Source organism: Miniopterus natalensis, chromosome 19 (assembly GCF_054644295.1).
Source record: "Miniopterus natalensis isolate mMinNat1 chromosome 19, mMinNat1.hap1, whole genome shotgun sequence".
NCBI lineage: Eukaryota > Metazoa > Chordata > Mammalia > Chiroptera > Miniopteridae > Miniopterus > Miniopterus natalensis.
This window is the reverse complement of record NC_142099.1, coordinates 8,160,778-8,175,925: the sequence shown is the minus strand read 5'-3', so window position 1 is coordinate 8,175,925 and position 15,148 is coordinate 8,160,778. Positions and strand designations below refer to the sequence as shown.

Below are 15,148 nucleotides of genomic sequence, written 5' to 3'. Positions count from 1 at the left end.
GGTAGTTTAGGCCCAACCGAGCCAAAAACTCAAAGACACTGGAATAGAGGGAAACAGTGTTTTCAGAGTCCTGTTTTATGTCTGTTCTTTAAAGCTCCTGAGGGAAATTGCGAGAGAAACCAGTGGATGCAAAGAGCTTGCTGAGGACATGATGTCAGGGAGGGAGGCCAGACTCCAGCTGCAAACCTCCCAGGCCAGGCCTGTGGGCAGCGCTTCTCCACCCCAACCAGGGACACGGTGCCGACACAGCACCAGGAAGAGGCTTCTCAGCTCAGGAGGCCAGGCCAGCCCCTGCACACCTCGGGGCACACCTCGGGGCACACCTCGGGGCACACCTCAGGGCACACGGCCCAAGACCAAAGCCCAGGGCGCACACCTGCCCAAGCCAGCAGGTGAGGGAGGGGGAGGGGCAAAAGCAAAGAGTGGCTGCAGGGAACAGCACTTGGGTCTTATATCAGGTGCGGCACTGGCAGGGCTGGTTTTTCTGGGGGCAGGAGGATTCTCCAGTTCTTTTCATTGAAAACCCCAAGAAATCTGCCCTCCCGGAGGAGAAGCCCCCGGTGGGGCCACACCTCCGGGCAAACCCAAAGTGAAGGAGCAAAAGCAATTCTACCTCCGACAAAGCTCCCACCCCAGGTTCTGGTTCAAGGTTAAGTGTCCCCAGGTCCCTCCTCTGCAACCAAAATGTCAAAATCATTTAGATCACCTCGAGGTACAGTGACCGAGGGATTGGAACCAAACACTGGACGCAAACTTCCACTTACTGCCCATGAGACCTTGGGCAGGTCTCTCCCCCTCTGACACCCTTTTTCTCACCTGTACACTGAGACAACCCCTACCTAAAAGAATGTGAGGATAGTGTGGCTGCCAGGAACAGTCCCCAACACGCAGTGCCTGATAAATACGCTAGGACCCTTCTTTAAACAATTTTTAAAAATATTTTTTTATTGATTTCAGGGACAGAGGGAGGGGGAGAGGGAGAGAGAGAAATATCAATAATGAGATTCCTCCATCAGCTGCCTCCTGCACCCCCCCCCCCCCCCCCCCCCCCCCCCGCTGGGGATCAAGCCCGCAACCCGGGCCTGTGCCCTGACTGGGAATCGAACCGCGATCTCCTGGATCCTAGGTCGATGCTCAACTGCTGAGCCACGCCGGCCAGGCTTCTCTTCCTTCTTTGACCATAATGTCTCATCAAAAACGTGATCTGAAGTCTAAGTCTTTTGAGCATCCACTTGGCTAAAGCTCAATACAGTGCCTTCCCTGGGGGTCTAACCAGCTCCATCCGCCAGCCACTGCGTACCACTCGGGGACTGTGCTGTGGGCTTAAGAACAGCTCGCACTTTAATGCAATATGACCACAAGGTTGCAGGGCAGTGAATTCACAGTAGTGATTTATTTTTTGTAAAAGGATCCATAAAACACGCTACCCAGAAATACATCGTGTTACAATCGCAGGGTCTCTGCGGCAGGGCTCTTTAAATATTGTGTCAATGTTTCTGTGCTGCCTTCAGTGGTCAATCTTATTTTTTGATGATGCTGTTTTGAAGTCATACTGAGAAGCATATATTAAGGCTTCCAGGGTAGTGAAGCTGGAGCAGTAATTATCGTAGAACTCAACCTTTCTCTCCGCTCTCAGGTCAGAGGGGCCTGAACAAGAGTCCATAGGACAGGTGTGTGCCAAAGCCGTTTACTCCTGGGAGAAGCCAGTGTAACGGAAGGAAAGGAGTAAAGGAGGGAAGGGAAAAGTCCCAGCTTTAGAGCAACCTCCCCAACGATGGGTGCAGTTAGGAAATCTCTCAACCATACAGCCTGGGTAGGAACACAGGCACCCTCACACTCATCCACGTGAACACCAAACAAGTTACCTACGAAGATGCCCGCCCGCCCACCCGCCACAGGTGACACAGATGTGCAGGTGCCTAACATACAAGCATGTCGTCCATCGGGTAGCAGACACCCTGAGAAACGCTCATGTGCATGGAAACACAAAACCATCCACGACAGGCGTTGCTGTTCAGGGGGCTGAGCCTCACGCAGCGGGGCCTGGATAGAAGAGAGTAAACCCAAGGCCCGCTCTTGTTTGTCTCGCCGAGTGGCTGGCACGCTCGCTGTCCCGGGGCAGGCATGGCTCCCGCAGAGCTCTAACCACATCTGAACACGCACTCAAAGGTCAAGATGAGACGCAAGACTGGGTGCTAGACTCTCACGGACTACGGAGGAGAAGGGGGCACCTCGGCTCCCCCACACAGCGGCACAGCCACGCCCGCCCCATGGGAAACGAGGTCCACGCTGGGGCAACGAGCTGCAACACCACACCCAACACATACACGCGCACACAAGTACACATGCACCCAGGGGCCATCTGCCCCTTACCACCTGCTGTACAGAATTCGTCCTGTAGATTTGAAAACAAGAGGGAGAACGGGAGATGACAATAGCTGGGCCAAAAGCTGGTCAAGCATTTTCTCTGGGGCTTACTTTATGAACGTGAGCGAAAGCATTACGGACGTGTTTCGACTTAACCGATAATGCGAAGGATGGGTGGATGACAAAACCTTAAAATCCCGCCCACCCCCGAGAACGCAGACTTTAACATTCAGGTCACGGCGGGTTAAAAATGGTCATTAGCGTCAGAAGGACACACTTAAGGCCAAAAGTTACCTACTGGCCGAAACATCGCCGGGGCGAGAGCGATCTCAGACACGCGCTCCTCACATCTTCTCCTGCTCTTTAGCATTTAACGTCCACATTTTAGTAACTTTGGTTGAAGGTTATAGAAAAATCTACAAACATTTAAGGCAAATGAACTCCTGTCTCCTCCAATGTGGATGTATCTTTATTAAACTAGCCCCAGGGCACAGGGCACCCCCTTTGAAAAGAATAGCCTGTTTGGTTCCAAGAACTGAAATAAAAACGCATTGTGTCAGCCGGTGGGACACAGCTATCTGAAACCCTAACTGATCACGGGCACTGTTTCCACTGCACCAGTAACTCAAGCTGGTAAGAGTTTGAATGTGCAACGTCTGTGCCCAAAGATTCTGCATTTTATTTAGGTATTCTTTCAAAGAGGACGCCAGTCAGTGTAAAAAAAAAAAATCGATATTCAATTTAAAACAGAAACTGTAACTTCAGAAGGTCTGACATCGTCCTATGGCAAGGCTGAGAAAGGGAGAGAGAGAGAAACGGGTAGAGAGAAAATATGCTCCTTAATTTAAACCGTTCTTCGCCCTGCTGGGGATGCAGGCACCAAAGCAGCCAATCCAACTGGACCCCTTCTGGGCTGGTAACTGAAGGCAGGGTCGGCAGCCCAGGACTTTAGGATGCTGGCGAGTAGTGTCATTACGAACTCTATGCAGGGACCTCCGGCAGCCAAAGTCACAGACATTCACCATCTCCCACAATATATTCCTGAGAAAGACACCATCCTAAGGAACGTCCAGCTTGGAGGGCCCACAGGCAAACACTATGAGGAACAGAAGCACCATGGTTACAGGCGTGTGTGTCTCGGCAACGGAACCAGGCAGTTCAACGGCGCGCCTTGGCTCCACGCCACACCGGCCGGCTCGCCTTCCTTCCTTCCCAACACGTCTTCTCTTTGACCTGAAGGCTGTTGATTCAAGAACACTGTTTACTTTTTCAGGTACAGATGTATTACAAATATCCAAAGCCGGTTCTGATTTCAAGAAAGATACACAAATCCCGCCCCACCGGTGGAATGCATGAACCGGCGAGGTGCATGGGGAGACACACACACGGAACACCCTGACAGTGTCGCCCTTGACAAAGCGAGGGGATGGTACCCTAAGCACCTAGGAAAAGCAAGAGTGGACGCTTTGGAAAGGTTTGTTGTGGATGCGGGAAGGTAGAGGGAGGCTCGGAGGACCTGGGTGTGGCCCCTCCCAGAAGTCCCCTGCTCAGGGCTCTGCCGGGAAGGCTCCCCACCCCCAACCCAGGCCATGGGACAGCCCACTGGACCCAGCTGCATTTAAGAAGCAGATCACGGATAAATCATTCTGGACCCCCGACGGGCTCCCCGCTCTCCTCTCCCTACACTCTGTGGCCATTTCACTCCCTCTCCCTTGACCAAACTCTACAAGCCATGTCCACACCAGGGGCCGACAGCCCTTCTGGGGAGTAGGAGGCAGAGGGCTTGAGCTCGTTACACAGTGACGGTGGTCAGAAATCGGGGGCTGGACAGCAGCAGCTGTCACGGCAGGGGCACTGTCTGGTCTCCCCTGGCAGGCAGCCTGCTATGAAGCTTTGGGGGAACTTGTCTCCCCGGGGACGTTAGAAGCTCCACACTGAAGCTGCCAGTCCCGGTTACAGTGTCAGTCCTCTCTGGTCAGCGGGGAGCAGGGCGGAGGAGTGGCAGGAGGGGACAGGCTCCTGCTGCAGCCCCAAGGGGACATTCTAGCTGGCTTGCCCTCGCTGGGATCTACCTGGTGGGCGATCCACGCTTCCCTAGGCAGACAGCCCGTGGGACTAATGAGGCACACGGGCAGGGTCAGGTCCCGGTCCCAGGCAGCTCTGAAGGCTGTGCTTCCCTGGCCAGGCCTGCCAGCCAGGCGGGGGCTGTGTGTGTGTGTGTGTGTGTGTGTGTGTGTCGTGCGGAGGGTGGATGGGTGAAGACAGTGCCGATCACAGAGTGAGCAAAGGCTACCTGCTCTGGTCAGTAGGGAAGCGGGGTCAGGAAAGCAGGCAGGTTTTCTCTTTGGGAAAAAAATCATCACATCAAATCATTAGTGCACATCTTTTGCTGTGAACTTTCTCTCCAGAACCTAAGGCAACAAAGACCAGCCCCTGGCTCCCGTGGGTGGCATGGAACTGGACATTTACATACACACACATCTGTGGCCATGTGTCTGGCTTCCAGAACCAGAATTACGATGCGTCCCCTGGAAGCCGAGGGAGGGTATGGCGCTGGGCGAGAGGCAGGGACTGAGTTGTAAGGCGAGGTTTCCCCGAACCGCCAGCTCCGCTTTGGTTACAGCTGCGCCAGGAACGGCTTCCTGAGACGTCCCATCCACAAGAGTCAGGGGTCCCCAGTCACCGTTTCCCAAGGCGGACATCCCTGCTTCCTTCCAAATAAAGTGCAGACGGTAAGAGGCCGCTGGCCGGTCGCCTGCCAGTCTCAGCCACAAAAACCAACGCGAACGGGGTGGCCCTCGGGTGCACACAGATCTATCGTCTCTCTTTGAATGAAGCCATAAACGTGGGACACTTAAACCGACGTCTCGGACTGTAAGCGGAGGGCAAACTTGTGAGACTTGGGGTCTACGAACTCCTCCGAGAGCACGATGAAGGGAATTTTCTTCACACTGACGACCAGGCTGAAGTCCAAACATCTCAGCACGAACACGAGTCCGTCCCGCAGCCCACTCGTCACGGCCTCGTCGCTCACGAGCCTCCACTGCGTGGACAGCCAGCGCTCCCTGTCATATTGCAGCGTGGGGCCCGCGCTGAGGTAACGCTCTAGAAAAGCCTGGAACAGAGGAGAAAGGCTGTCAGCGGAGGGACACAGCACGGGGGGGCACCAGCCCGTCTGGGGGTACAGCCCACTGCACAGGCCCCTGCCTGCACCTGTCTGGTACAAAACACGCTTCTAACGTCAAAACAGCTCCGTGAGTCACGAGAAAAGGAAACGACTCTACAAGCAGAGAAAGAAAGTTAACAAGATAATTTATAGAGTAATAAATGGAGCATTAAGCTGGGAAAGGCATTCCATCACATTAATAGTGAAAGCAATACAAATTCAAAGAGTAAAAATTACTTTTTCCTTCCCTTAGATGGGCGGTGATTGAAAAGAATGGTAACACCCAAGGCTGTCGAGCGTGCGAGGGAAATAAACAGACGCTTCGCATCCCGGAGGCGAAGTCTAAAGCTGCCACGCCCCTTGCAAGGACAACCTGGCAGGTCCACGCCTGGCATCCAGCTGTTCCTCCGCCAGAAATGCATCCCTCAGAAACACCAGCGCAAATGCACAAAAACGTACGTCAAAGAGGGAGTCGAGCCAGCACTGTTCAGACCAGGGGTTGGCAAACTTTCCTCTGAATGTAAATATTCTCAGCTTCGCAGGCCACATTCTGTCACAGCGACTCGGCCCAGCCATGTGGAAGGCGTGTAAATAGAAGGGCGTGGCTGCGTTCCAATCATACTGATTCAGAGACGGCCAACCCGGGTTTAGACTCACAAAAGAGCTTCATCCAAAAGTGTAGCAATAGGTAACCAGTTAACAAATCCCAGGGTTCAGTGGAAGGAGGCACAGCTATTAAAGAGAGTGAGTTCAATGTATGTGACGGAGATCTAAAGTCCTGATGTGGGAAGATGGCCCAGAGAGCTTTAAGTGAAGGAAGCAGGTTTCCAAACCATATATATATATCCCAAACCACTTGCCCCCCATTTCTGTTTACACACACACACACACACACATACACAGCCCCCCCCCCCCCCCCGTTTCTTATCAGGAAGAACTGCTGGGGTAGGGAAATGAAACTTTGCTTTGTACTTTATACTATTCTTTAATGTCTGGACTTTTATACGAAGACTATGATTTTTAATTGATTTTTTAAATGAAAAAGAAAGTAGCTGGGAAACTACCACATCCTGAGAAAAGGGAAAGAACAGCTTCTGCTGGTGGCACAGGCTCTCGCTCCGCACATGCAGACACACTGTGATCATTCACAGCCACGGTGTTCATACCTTTTCTCACTCTGCAAAAGGCAGAATGAAACGTAATTGTGCCGAGTGCTTTTTCCAGGCGAGTCAAAGAATACGGAAGCCTTATGGGTGTTTTTTTTTACTGAATATTTCTGGATTGCTTTCCTGGGGGCCATTACTGGTTAGTGACAATGTAACCAGCAGTAGTACATGTATGTACAGGACAATGTGGGAACACAGGCCCTCACACTAAAAACAACAGCTCCCAAGCGTTCCATGTGTGCTCTATGCCAAGATCAATTCTCACACAACCACCCCATCGGGCAGATCCCATACATTCCCGTTTCATAAAAGAGGAAACCAGGGTAGAGTAACTTATGCGAAGTCACAAACCAACAAAGCGCTGGAGCCAGGATCTGAACCCACTTCTGTCTGAAGAGAGGTCATTTGCTAAAGCCTGACTCTATTTTGTCTCCCTGGGAACCTCCCTCTATTAGCTGTTTCTAGTAATAGCCCTAAAAGTGTGCTCAGGTCATCATCTAAAAGACCATTCAGTAACACCAATTCCACAACATCCAAAACGTTGCATTAGTTCTACCTCTAATCATAATAACCACTTATTGAGTCCTTACCATATAACAGGCACTGGTCTAAGCTTGTCACATGAATGAACTCCTTTACTTCTCACCACAACCCAGTGAAGTGAATATCAGTATTATCCCCCATTGACAGATTAGGAAACTGAGGCACAGCGCCATTAAGCTGTTGGCCCAAAGTGTCGCAGCTGGTTGGTGGGGGAGCCAGGTCGGAAGGAGTCAATGTGGCTCCAGAACCCACCGAGGACCCCTCAGCACCACCCCCACTGTCTCTACCTGCAGGTCTTTCCTCGGCTTGAATCTGGGGGCCTTCCAAGGCACATCGGAAAACCAACTGCGCCCAAATACTAGAAAGTAAGGGAGCATAACCCATTCTTATCAGCTGGTGCTTCAAAGGAGCCTCTGCTTCGGTCCCTCCCGGTGCCGCCCCGCAGTGGGACCTGGAGGCCGGGGACGGCGCACCTTCGGGGTCATGCTGTTGGTGATGCAGAAGGCCAGGTGCTGCAGGATGCTCTCCATGCTGTGGTAGTGCTGCTGCCGCGTGGTGCGCAGGTACCTCTGCAGGGCCCGGGCCATGGACGGGAAGATGGCCTGGGCGGCCTCCCGGGGGTCCATCACCTCCCCCGGGGCCTTCTGCTGCTCCTCGGCCTGGAGGCGCTGGATGTGAATGAAGGCCTCCTCCACCGCGACCACCAGCCTGGGGACAACGGAAGCGAGACCTCAGGACGGGCTCTGAGGACAGAGTCACCGGGACCCGCACACCTGCCGCGTCCCGGCTGCCACCAGCTCCCCTGAGGCCCGCATCCTTCGCTGTCCGTGTACCTTGCCCTCCGCTTCTTCACCCGCCGCTCGTGTTCGGCCTCCTCATAATACAGCTCGTTATGGCTCGAGTCCCTGCGCCGGGCGGCCGCAGCAATCATGGCCCGGGACTGGCCAGTGGCATTGTTACTGGGACCTTTGGGGAAAGGACGGCGGAGGAAAAATGAAGAGAGGTCATTTGCTAAAGTTTTAACCCCACGGGGCTGTGAAATGGAGCAGAAGACCAGTGCCACGGTCCGTGAGGACGGTCCACCCACTCCCTGGTAAGTGCAGACACAAAGCCCCAAAGTGACTTCCCACGAGGGTGAACGGCACCCCTGTTTCTCATTCAATATGCTCACGAGAGGAAGGAAACCTCCCTGAAGCCCAGTGTGACCAGTGCAAATAGTGAGAGAACTCAGGAGGAGATGAAGAATGTGCGACAATTCAAACGATGGCTGAAAGGAACACGGTGCGAAGATGTTACCTACCTACCACTCGTCACACTGCAGCGGTTACAGAGGGCGGGGTAACAGTCCAGCAGCGAGACAGCCAGAGACGGACGGGAGAACAGGGGCAGGGGAAAGCAAAGTCCAGGGACACAGGGACACTGACCACACAGGAACACAGCCCTGCTGGAACGTCACGGCAGCCTCGACTTTTACAGAAAACACCGCAATGTTCGAGGACCTGCAAAATGGCCTGTTTGCTCATAAGGACTTAGAGGTCCCAGTCTCGTTCCTCTGACCACTGACCACCCTGACTTTTCAGGAAGACGAGGCGGATCTCATGCTCTCTCATGTTTCACCTACTCGGTTAATGACCTGGTTTTCCTAGTGGGAATTTTTGCTGTTTTCAGGTCATGGGAGAAATTCACCAGTCCTTTAGGATTTATGAGAGAGTGCACATCTCATTAGCCAAAAATAATAATAAAATAAAAATTAGAATGCGGAAGATATTACGTCACCACCCAAACTGACACCGTCTATAAATCACTTGACTTGCTAACAACATGATCCTCTTGTAGGGTTTGCAAAGCTCTTGCCCTGACCCATGTGGCCCAGCAAGAAATGCCGCCGTGTCCTGTTTCTCGCACTTGACCATCTGATAGCCTGAAAGAGCTCTGATGTCCCCGGCCTGGCCTCTGGCTCTTCGCCACCCACTCGACTCCAGCTTCGAGCCAGGATTGAGAAATGCTCGTAAGTATCTCACCAGATGCCTGAATACTGACAGTTATACAGTCCTAACGGGTCTGGGTGGCTGAGTCCTTGCTTTGGGTACTTCATCTACATTCTGAAAAGCAACTGTTTCCTAATAGCTTTTAATATAAGATGTTCCCAGCAGGAGGCAGGAAACACACACACACATCACTATTGTTTTCAATCATAAAATCCCAAAATGAACAAACCTCCCACAGATGTAGACCATAAATCAACATTCCTCTGGAAATATGTTTGAGAGAGAGACAGAGAGAAAGAGAGAGAGAGAGAGAGACAGAAATTGTTCTGAAATAAGAATGAACCATAAAGACAAACACAAAGAAGAGGGAGAACCAGATGGGCCATGAAGTTGAAGCTAAATAGTTGCCCCGACTGCCCCCTGCACCCACCACAGACACCGTTTCAAGGCACATACCATCTACGTTGTAGACTTTCAGCCCCGCCATGTGCTTGGCTGCTCGGAATTTGGAGGCTGTCAGGAGGTTGGGGTTATAGATGGTGAAATCTTTATAGTAATTTTCCAGAACCACCAATGCTGCTTGCTGGATACTGAAAATAAAGGGGAGGGGGCAAGATTAATGCAAAGCTTCTTCACCAAATGAGCACGGCCTCTTTGAAGGCGGGTGAAATACCAGGGTGCCAAGGAAAACCGCACACAGAAGGCTCCTGGGTTTCACCACCTTCTTCTTAGTTAAAGAGGAAACTAAGTCCTATCATCAAGTGGCGTCTGTACCCCCTCCAGGCTATGTCATATCCCATCTAGCCAAGAGCTGAGAAAGGAATGAGTTATAACTTAAGATTTGTTTAGGCCACACAGAACTGCCCTATTTTACCCAGTTCACAAAAGACAAAACTGAGGACCCCAAAATAGTCAGGACACTTACAGATGGCTGCAGAGCTAGCGAGTGGAAGAGCACAGCATGGCTCCAGGTTTCCCAGGTCCTTGTGCAGTGTCCCCCCCATGCCTCATGGCCCTGGTGTAAGGAACGCTGGGTTTTGTACTCCATAGATCAGAGCAACACCCACACAGGGCAGAGCGCACTTGAGAGCTGCTGCAGATGTGAGTTAACCCTGATTCCCCCCCTTCCTCCCACCCATCCCATCTACCCCTGGCCAGCGAGATCGCTCCAATGTCCCTCGGTCTGTAACTGATCACCTGCCTGCCCCTGGGAGAACAGGGCAGGAGCAGAGCAGAGGTAATGCCCACAGGTAATTACGAGGGTGGTGAGGGAGGCGCCCATACTCAGTACTGGCAATGAAAGAACACGCTCTTGGTCTCAGATGCAGGGCGGGTTTTACATACCTCACATCCTTTGACCCCTACAATCACTCAAGGAAAGAAAATTGAAGTTCAAAAATCTATGACCTGCTCACAGCATGCATTTCCCAAGCAGAAGGGCTGGGACTACAATCTGCATTTACCAACCTCCAGCTTTGCTCCTCTGTACATGTGGCCTCTGTGGGACAGTGTATGCACTGGCACCAACCACCGTCTTAAACTCCAGTTATTTGTATCTCGCCCTTTATATTTTCCTTCCTGGGTCCCTTCGAAGTAGACGAGCTCAGAAGGATTATCTAGAATTAGCCGGGGTGCCAGGACGGGCTGCCTTTGACGCTGGGTGCCACGCTGTGCTCCACGGCTCTCCGAGTGGCTCAGGGATCTTCACTTGATACCAAGACAGGGCTGTCCCTACCCTGGGACACAGTCAGCTGGATACTCTGCCAACCTGCCCTTCAGCTCCTCTTGGGACTCTGCCTCAGAGTTTAAGACAGAACCTAGAAATGATCTAGAAGTCAGTCGGCTAACCTCCCTGAGAGCAGAGTCTTGGCAAAGCTTTCTTACTTACACCCCACCAGTGCCTCGATCCATGATGTGCATTTCGCTAGTATTTAGTATCCACCTCGACATACACACTCTGGTGAGACCAACCTTGTATAATGGCAGTTTGGGCTGCTAAGAGCAAATCCACATTTTGAAAGCCCTAGTGATGCAGCTCCTTAGCTGCTCACTCATCACTGCCATATTTAAGCACCTACATCGGCCGAGCCCTGGGAATGCAAAGATAAGACAGAAGGAGCCTCTCCTTAACCCAGCGTTCAGGGAGCAGAAGTTGTGACAAGAGCAATACTTGGGGACACAGATGAGCCCAGAGGAACGCTGACCGCGGGACTGGGTGGTACAAGGGCAGCTCCCCTAGGAGGTGAGTGGCCCTTGAGTTGAGGTTTGGGTGTCACACATTTTGTGCAGAAGTCCTCTGGTGCCGGAGCCTTGCCCGGTGAGTCTCCGGCTCAGCAGGGCAGTCTCCTCCTTGCCTGTCTGTCTCTGGTCTGTCACCTCCCACTCCATCCAGAGGTTGAGCAACCTCTCCTTGTCATGGTCCACACGCAAACACTCCCTTTCCTGAACCAGTGTTGCCTCCGGGCCCCCTGCACTGATTTGCTGGGGCCCCTGGGCTGGTGAACACATTGGGGATATGGCCCCACCTAACCTCATAGCAAGGAGCACCCTCCCAAGGGAGAGGCCTCTGAGCTCAATTAATACCACGTTCCATACACTCTCCTACGTCACCAGGGAACTGGCCATTCACAGACCACAGATATTTGTGGAAAATACATAAAAACACCAGTAATGGGATCTCGGGTACGCCTATGAAAAGACAACATGGACAAGAAAATATTCAGGATCAAAAGAAGCTCCTGTTGTTGCCAATGGAAAAGTAACCCCCTCAATTCTGCTTGGTCCAGGCCGGGCCAAACTTGAACTCATGAGAAACACAGGGCAGGAACGGACCGGCACCAGGGCTCGGGGAATTTAACAGCCGCTTCCAAATCTGAAGCTCCCTGTGGCCCATGCTGCCTTACTGGCCTATTTTCTCTTCAGGACAAAGAGGGTGGCCTGTGAAATGCTGAGGCCTTTTGTGTCTAATCAACCACAAAAACACGTCCAGTGTCATTGGCAACTGTTATACAATTGCCATGGCAACGGGGACGAGGGGCTCGCCCGTGTGCTGCATTTCTTCAATAGGCTTGGACAGAAGCACCTCTCAAGACAGTTCACGTTTTAGTTCATAAAAATCTCAAAGGCATGTTTTTGAAAGATAAAAACCTGAAAAATAAAAACAAAAGCAAATGAATGCCTTCCCCATGCTCTGCATATCTGCTGGGGGAGGTTTGCACCATGCCAACGGCTCTGGCTTTGGCCCTAGACAACGTCACACTTGGCTCTTTCAGTTATTCTTTGACCTTGAACAAATTAACTCATTTTCCAAACCTCAGGTTCTTCATCCGCAGGCTAGTTAACACATTATAGAAAATGCTGCTATAACATAAGTGGGCTCCTTGCTACTCGACTGTATAAAAACCATCGCTGCAAGGTCACTGCAATGACTGCAGCAGTCTAGTCAGAGAGTCTAGTAACAAAATGCAAGATGCAAATATACCAGCTTCTGGCCGAGGCCTGGTGTCACCTGTGGTGCTTATCTCCTGAGCTTAAATATCAATGAGACGCCTGGCTGGGGTGGCTCAGTTGGTTGGGTGTCGTCTAGTGCAGTGAGAGGTCTCCGGTTCAATTCCAGGTCAGAGCACGTGCCCGGGTTACAGGCTCGATGCCCAGCAGGGGGCACGCAAGAGGCAGCCAATTGATGCTGTGCTCTCACATCAATGTTTCTCTCTCTCTCCCTCTCCCTTCTGCTCTCTCTAAAAGTCAATTAAAAATCTTTTAAAAAAGCATGTCTTTGGGTGAGGATTTAAAAAAATAAAAACATATATCAATATATTAATGGAGACAATTCCAAATTGGATGACTTTCCCAGACTTCAAAGGTGGTGGGCATTTAGGCCAGAAAAAATACTAGAAACTCACTCTCCAATTTCCTGCCTCCCAAGGAGGAGTTGCCTGCCTGGAGTAGGTCTGCTTTAAAAATTAAATGAGATAATATATTTTAAAGTGCCTGACCCAAAGCAAACGGCTCATAAATGGTAGCACCGAGAGCTTCCATGTCCAAGTATGTTGGGGAGGCCAATTCGTCCCTTGTGTGTGGTTGTCCCGCTCTCCCCATCAAGGACCCGCCACGAGGGAACCATCACAGGACATGAGCCAGGATGGGCCCTCTGCATAGTTTCCCTTAGGAACTTAGACCATAAAGTTATGCTACTCTGTTTTTCTAGGCAGTATTTCCTGCTATCACTCAGCCCCCTGCAAACCAAGCCCAGCTAAAGGGAAGCATCCATGGTACAAAGTAGAAAAGGCATTCAGGCCCAGATTCCAGGGCTGATCCTGCAGCTCTGTGACCCTGCATAAGTCATCTCCCCTCTTTTGGCCTGTGATGCAAACACCAACTATTCCATGTGGCTGTGGAGAAGAGCAAGTGGAACGGGGCCAGTGAAAGCATTTGTAAACTAGGAAGAATTACATACAAATCTAAAATATCACATTACTCAGTATGAGCGCTTTGCAGCAGGTGGCTAGAATATTCACACAGCCTCTGGGCATAAAAGCATGACCCAATCTCCACTTACTCTGAATCACAAAATTGTACTCTACACAAAATGAAGAGAATCTTCATGTTCACCCAAGCAGAGACACAGAATCGAAGAAATCACAGCCCATCTAGTTCAAATGCCCAATTCATGCACCAATTCTTTTTACAACACCCCCGGTAGCATCCAGCTTCTCTCTGCCTGAAAAGAAAATTTACTCTTGTGTGGTACTGAAATGCCTTCAAGTTCCACCCACTGCTTCCTTCTGGCCCAAGCCCCTCTTTCTGGTGACAGCTTATTAAATCCTTGAGGGAAACAAGAATTTGTATCGCCCCCCCCCCCTTTTAACTCTTATTTTGCAGATAAGGGGACTGAGGCCTGGAAAAGCATGTGTGCACATGCATATACACACATATGCATGTGCACACACACGTGCATGTGCACACACACACAGCTGTCCATTTCCTACTCATTCACTTCCCCCTGGATTTGATCATGGCTTCTGCTATTAAACAAATACATGCTATCAAAGCCAGAAATATTAAGGCTTCAGAGCTCATCCAGTCCAAGACCCTTAAACTTTATAGTATTTAACTTCCTCTAGAACAGGGGGAAAGGCCGTCCCTAGCTGGGATGGGGAGCTCGTTTAGATTTTAGCCACATCTTCGCAAATATTAGTTTGCTTCTTCCATACAAATGCCCCACGCAAGCACCAGCCACCACTGTTCTGGTCCCCGAGGTGTGGGCTGACAGGAAAGCACTAAAGAAAGGGCTCTGGTCACAGAGCCAACTCTGCGAAGGCCTCCCTGCAGGTTAAATACTCACCATCCCACAAGCCAACTAAGGTTGCTGACATTCACAAAAACCCTAATAACCAGCCTCCCCAACTCCATTCACAGGCAAGTATGAATTATGAGCACCCGCCGAGTGCCAAACACTGGGATACGGGTGTGAACAAGACCTCAGGGGCTTCCGCTCCCGTCCGCGGTGACCACAATCAGGTGGCTCAGGGGCTGTGATGGGATGTGCGACTGGGCTGGATGTGGGGCCGCAGGTGAAAACCCACAGAGGCGGCAAAGCTTAGTTTCTTAAAAGATGAATGACGGTCACACCACGTGGACAGCGGCTGGAAAGCTCACTCCAGGCGGGGGAAGCGGTGTGGCAGACACAGGGCGTGAAACAGTCCTCCCACACGGGACAGGGAGGGGACGAGGGTCTCAGTGCTGACTCACAGAACAGCCCTGAGAAATCGGTCGGGGCGGGCTGAGTACTGTCTCCCCAAATCCAGGTCCACGCAGCACCTCAGGATGTGGCCCTGGGGGTCTTTGCAGAAGTAACAACCGTAAGATAAGGTCACACTGTTGTCCTGTAAGAAGGGCACATGGAGAAGGCCACGAGA

At 51.6% G+C, this 15,148-nt stretch overlaps 1 protein-coding gene across 1 annotated transcript in view; it reads right to left on the bottom strand.

Annotated features, from left to right (window-relative positions):
* Window positions 1-4,619: 4,619 nt before the first annotated feature.
* Window positions 4,620-15,148, bottom strand: part of VANGL1 (VANGL planar cell polarity protein 1) — a 38,648-nt gene continuing 28,119 nt past the window's right edge. Inside the window, exons 5-8 of the mRNA XM_087828052.1 lie at window positions 9,687-9,820; window positions 8,076-8,208; window positions 7,716-7,950; window positions 4,620-5,482 (exon numbers count right to left, since the gene is read on the bottom strand). Of these exons, the coding sequence (XP_087684178.1) occupies window positions 5,222-5,482; window positions 7,716-7,950; window positions 8,076-8,208; window positions 9,687-9,820 (763 nt within the window). The 3' untranslated portion in view covers window positions 4,620-5,221. The remainder of the gene's footprint in view (window positions 5,483-7,715; window positions 7,951-8,075; window positions 8,209-9,686; window positions 9,821-15,148) is intronic.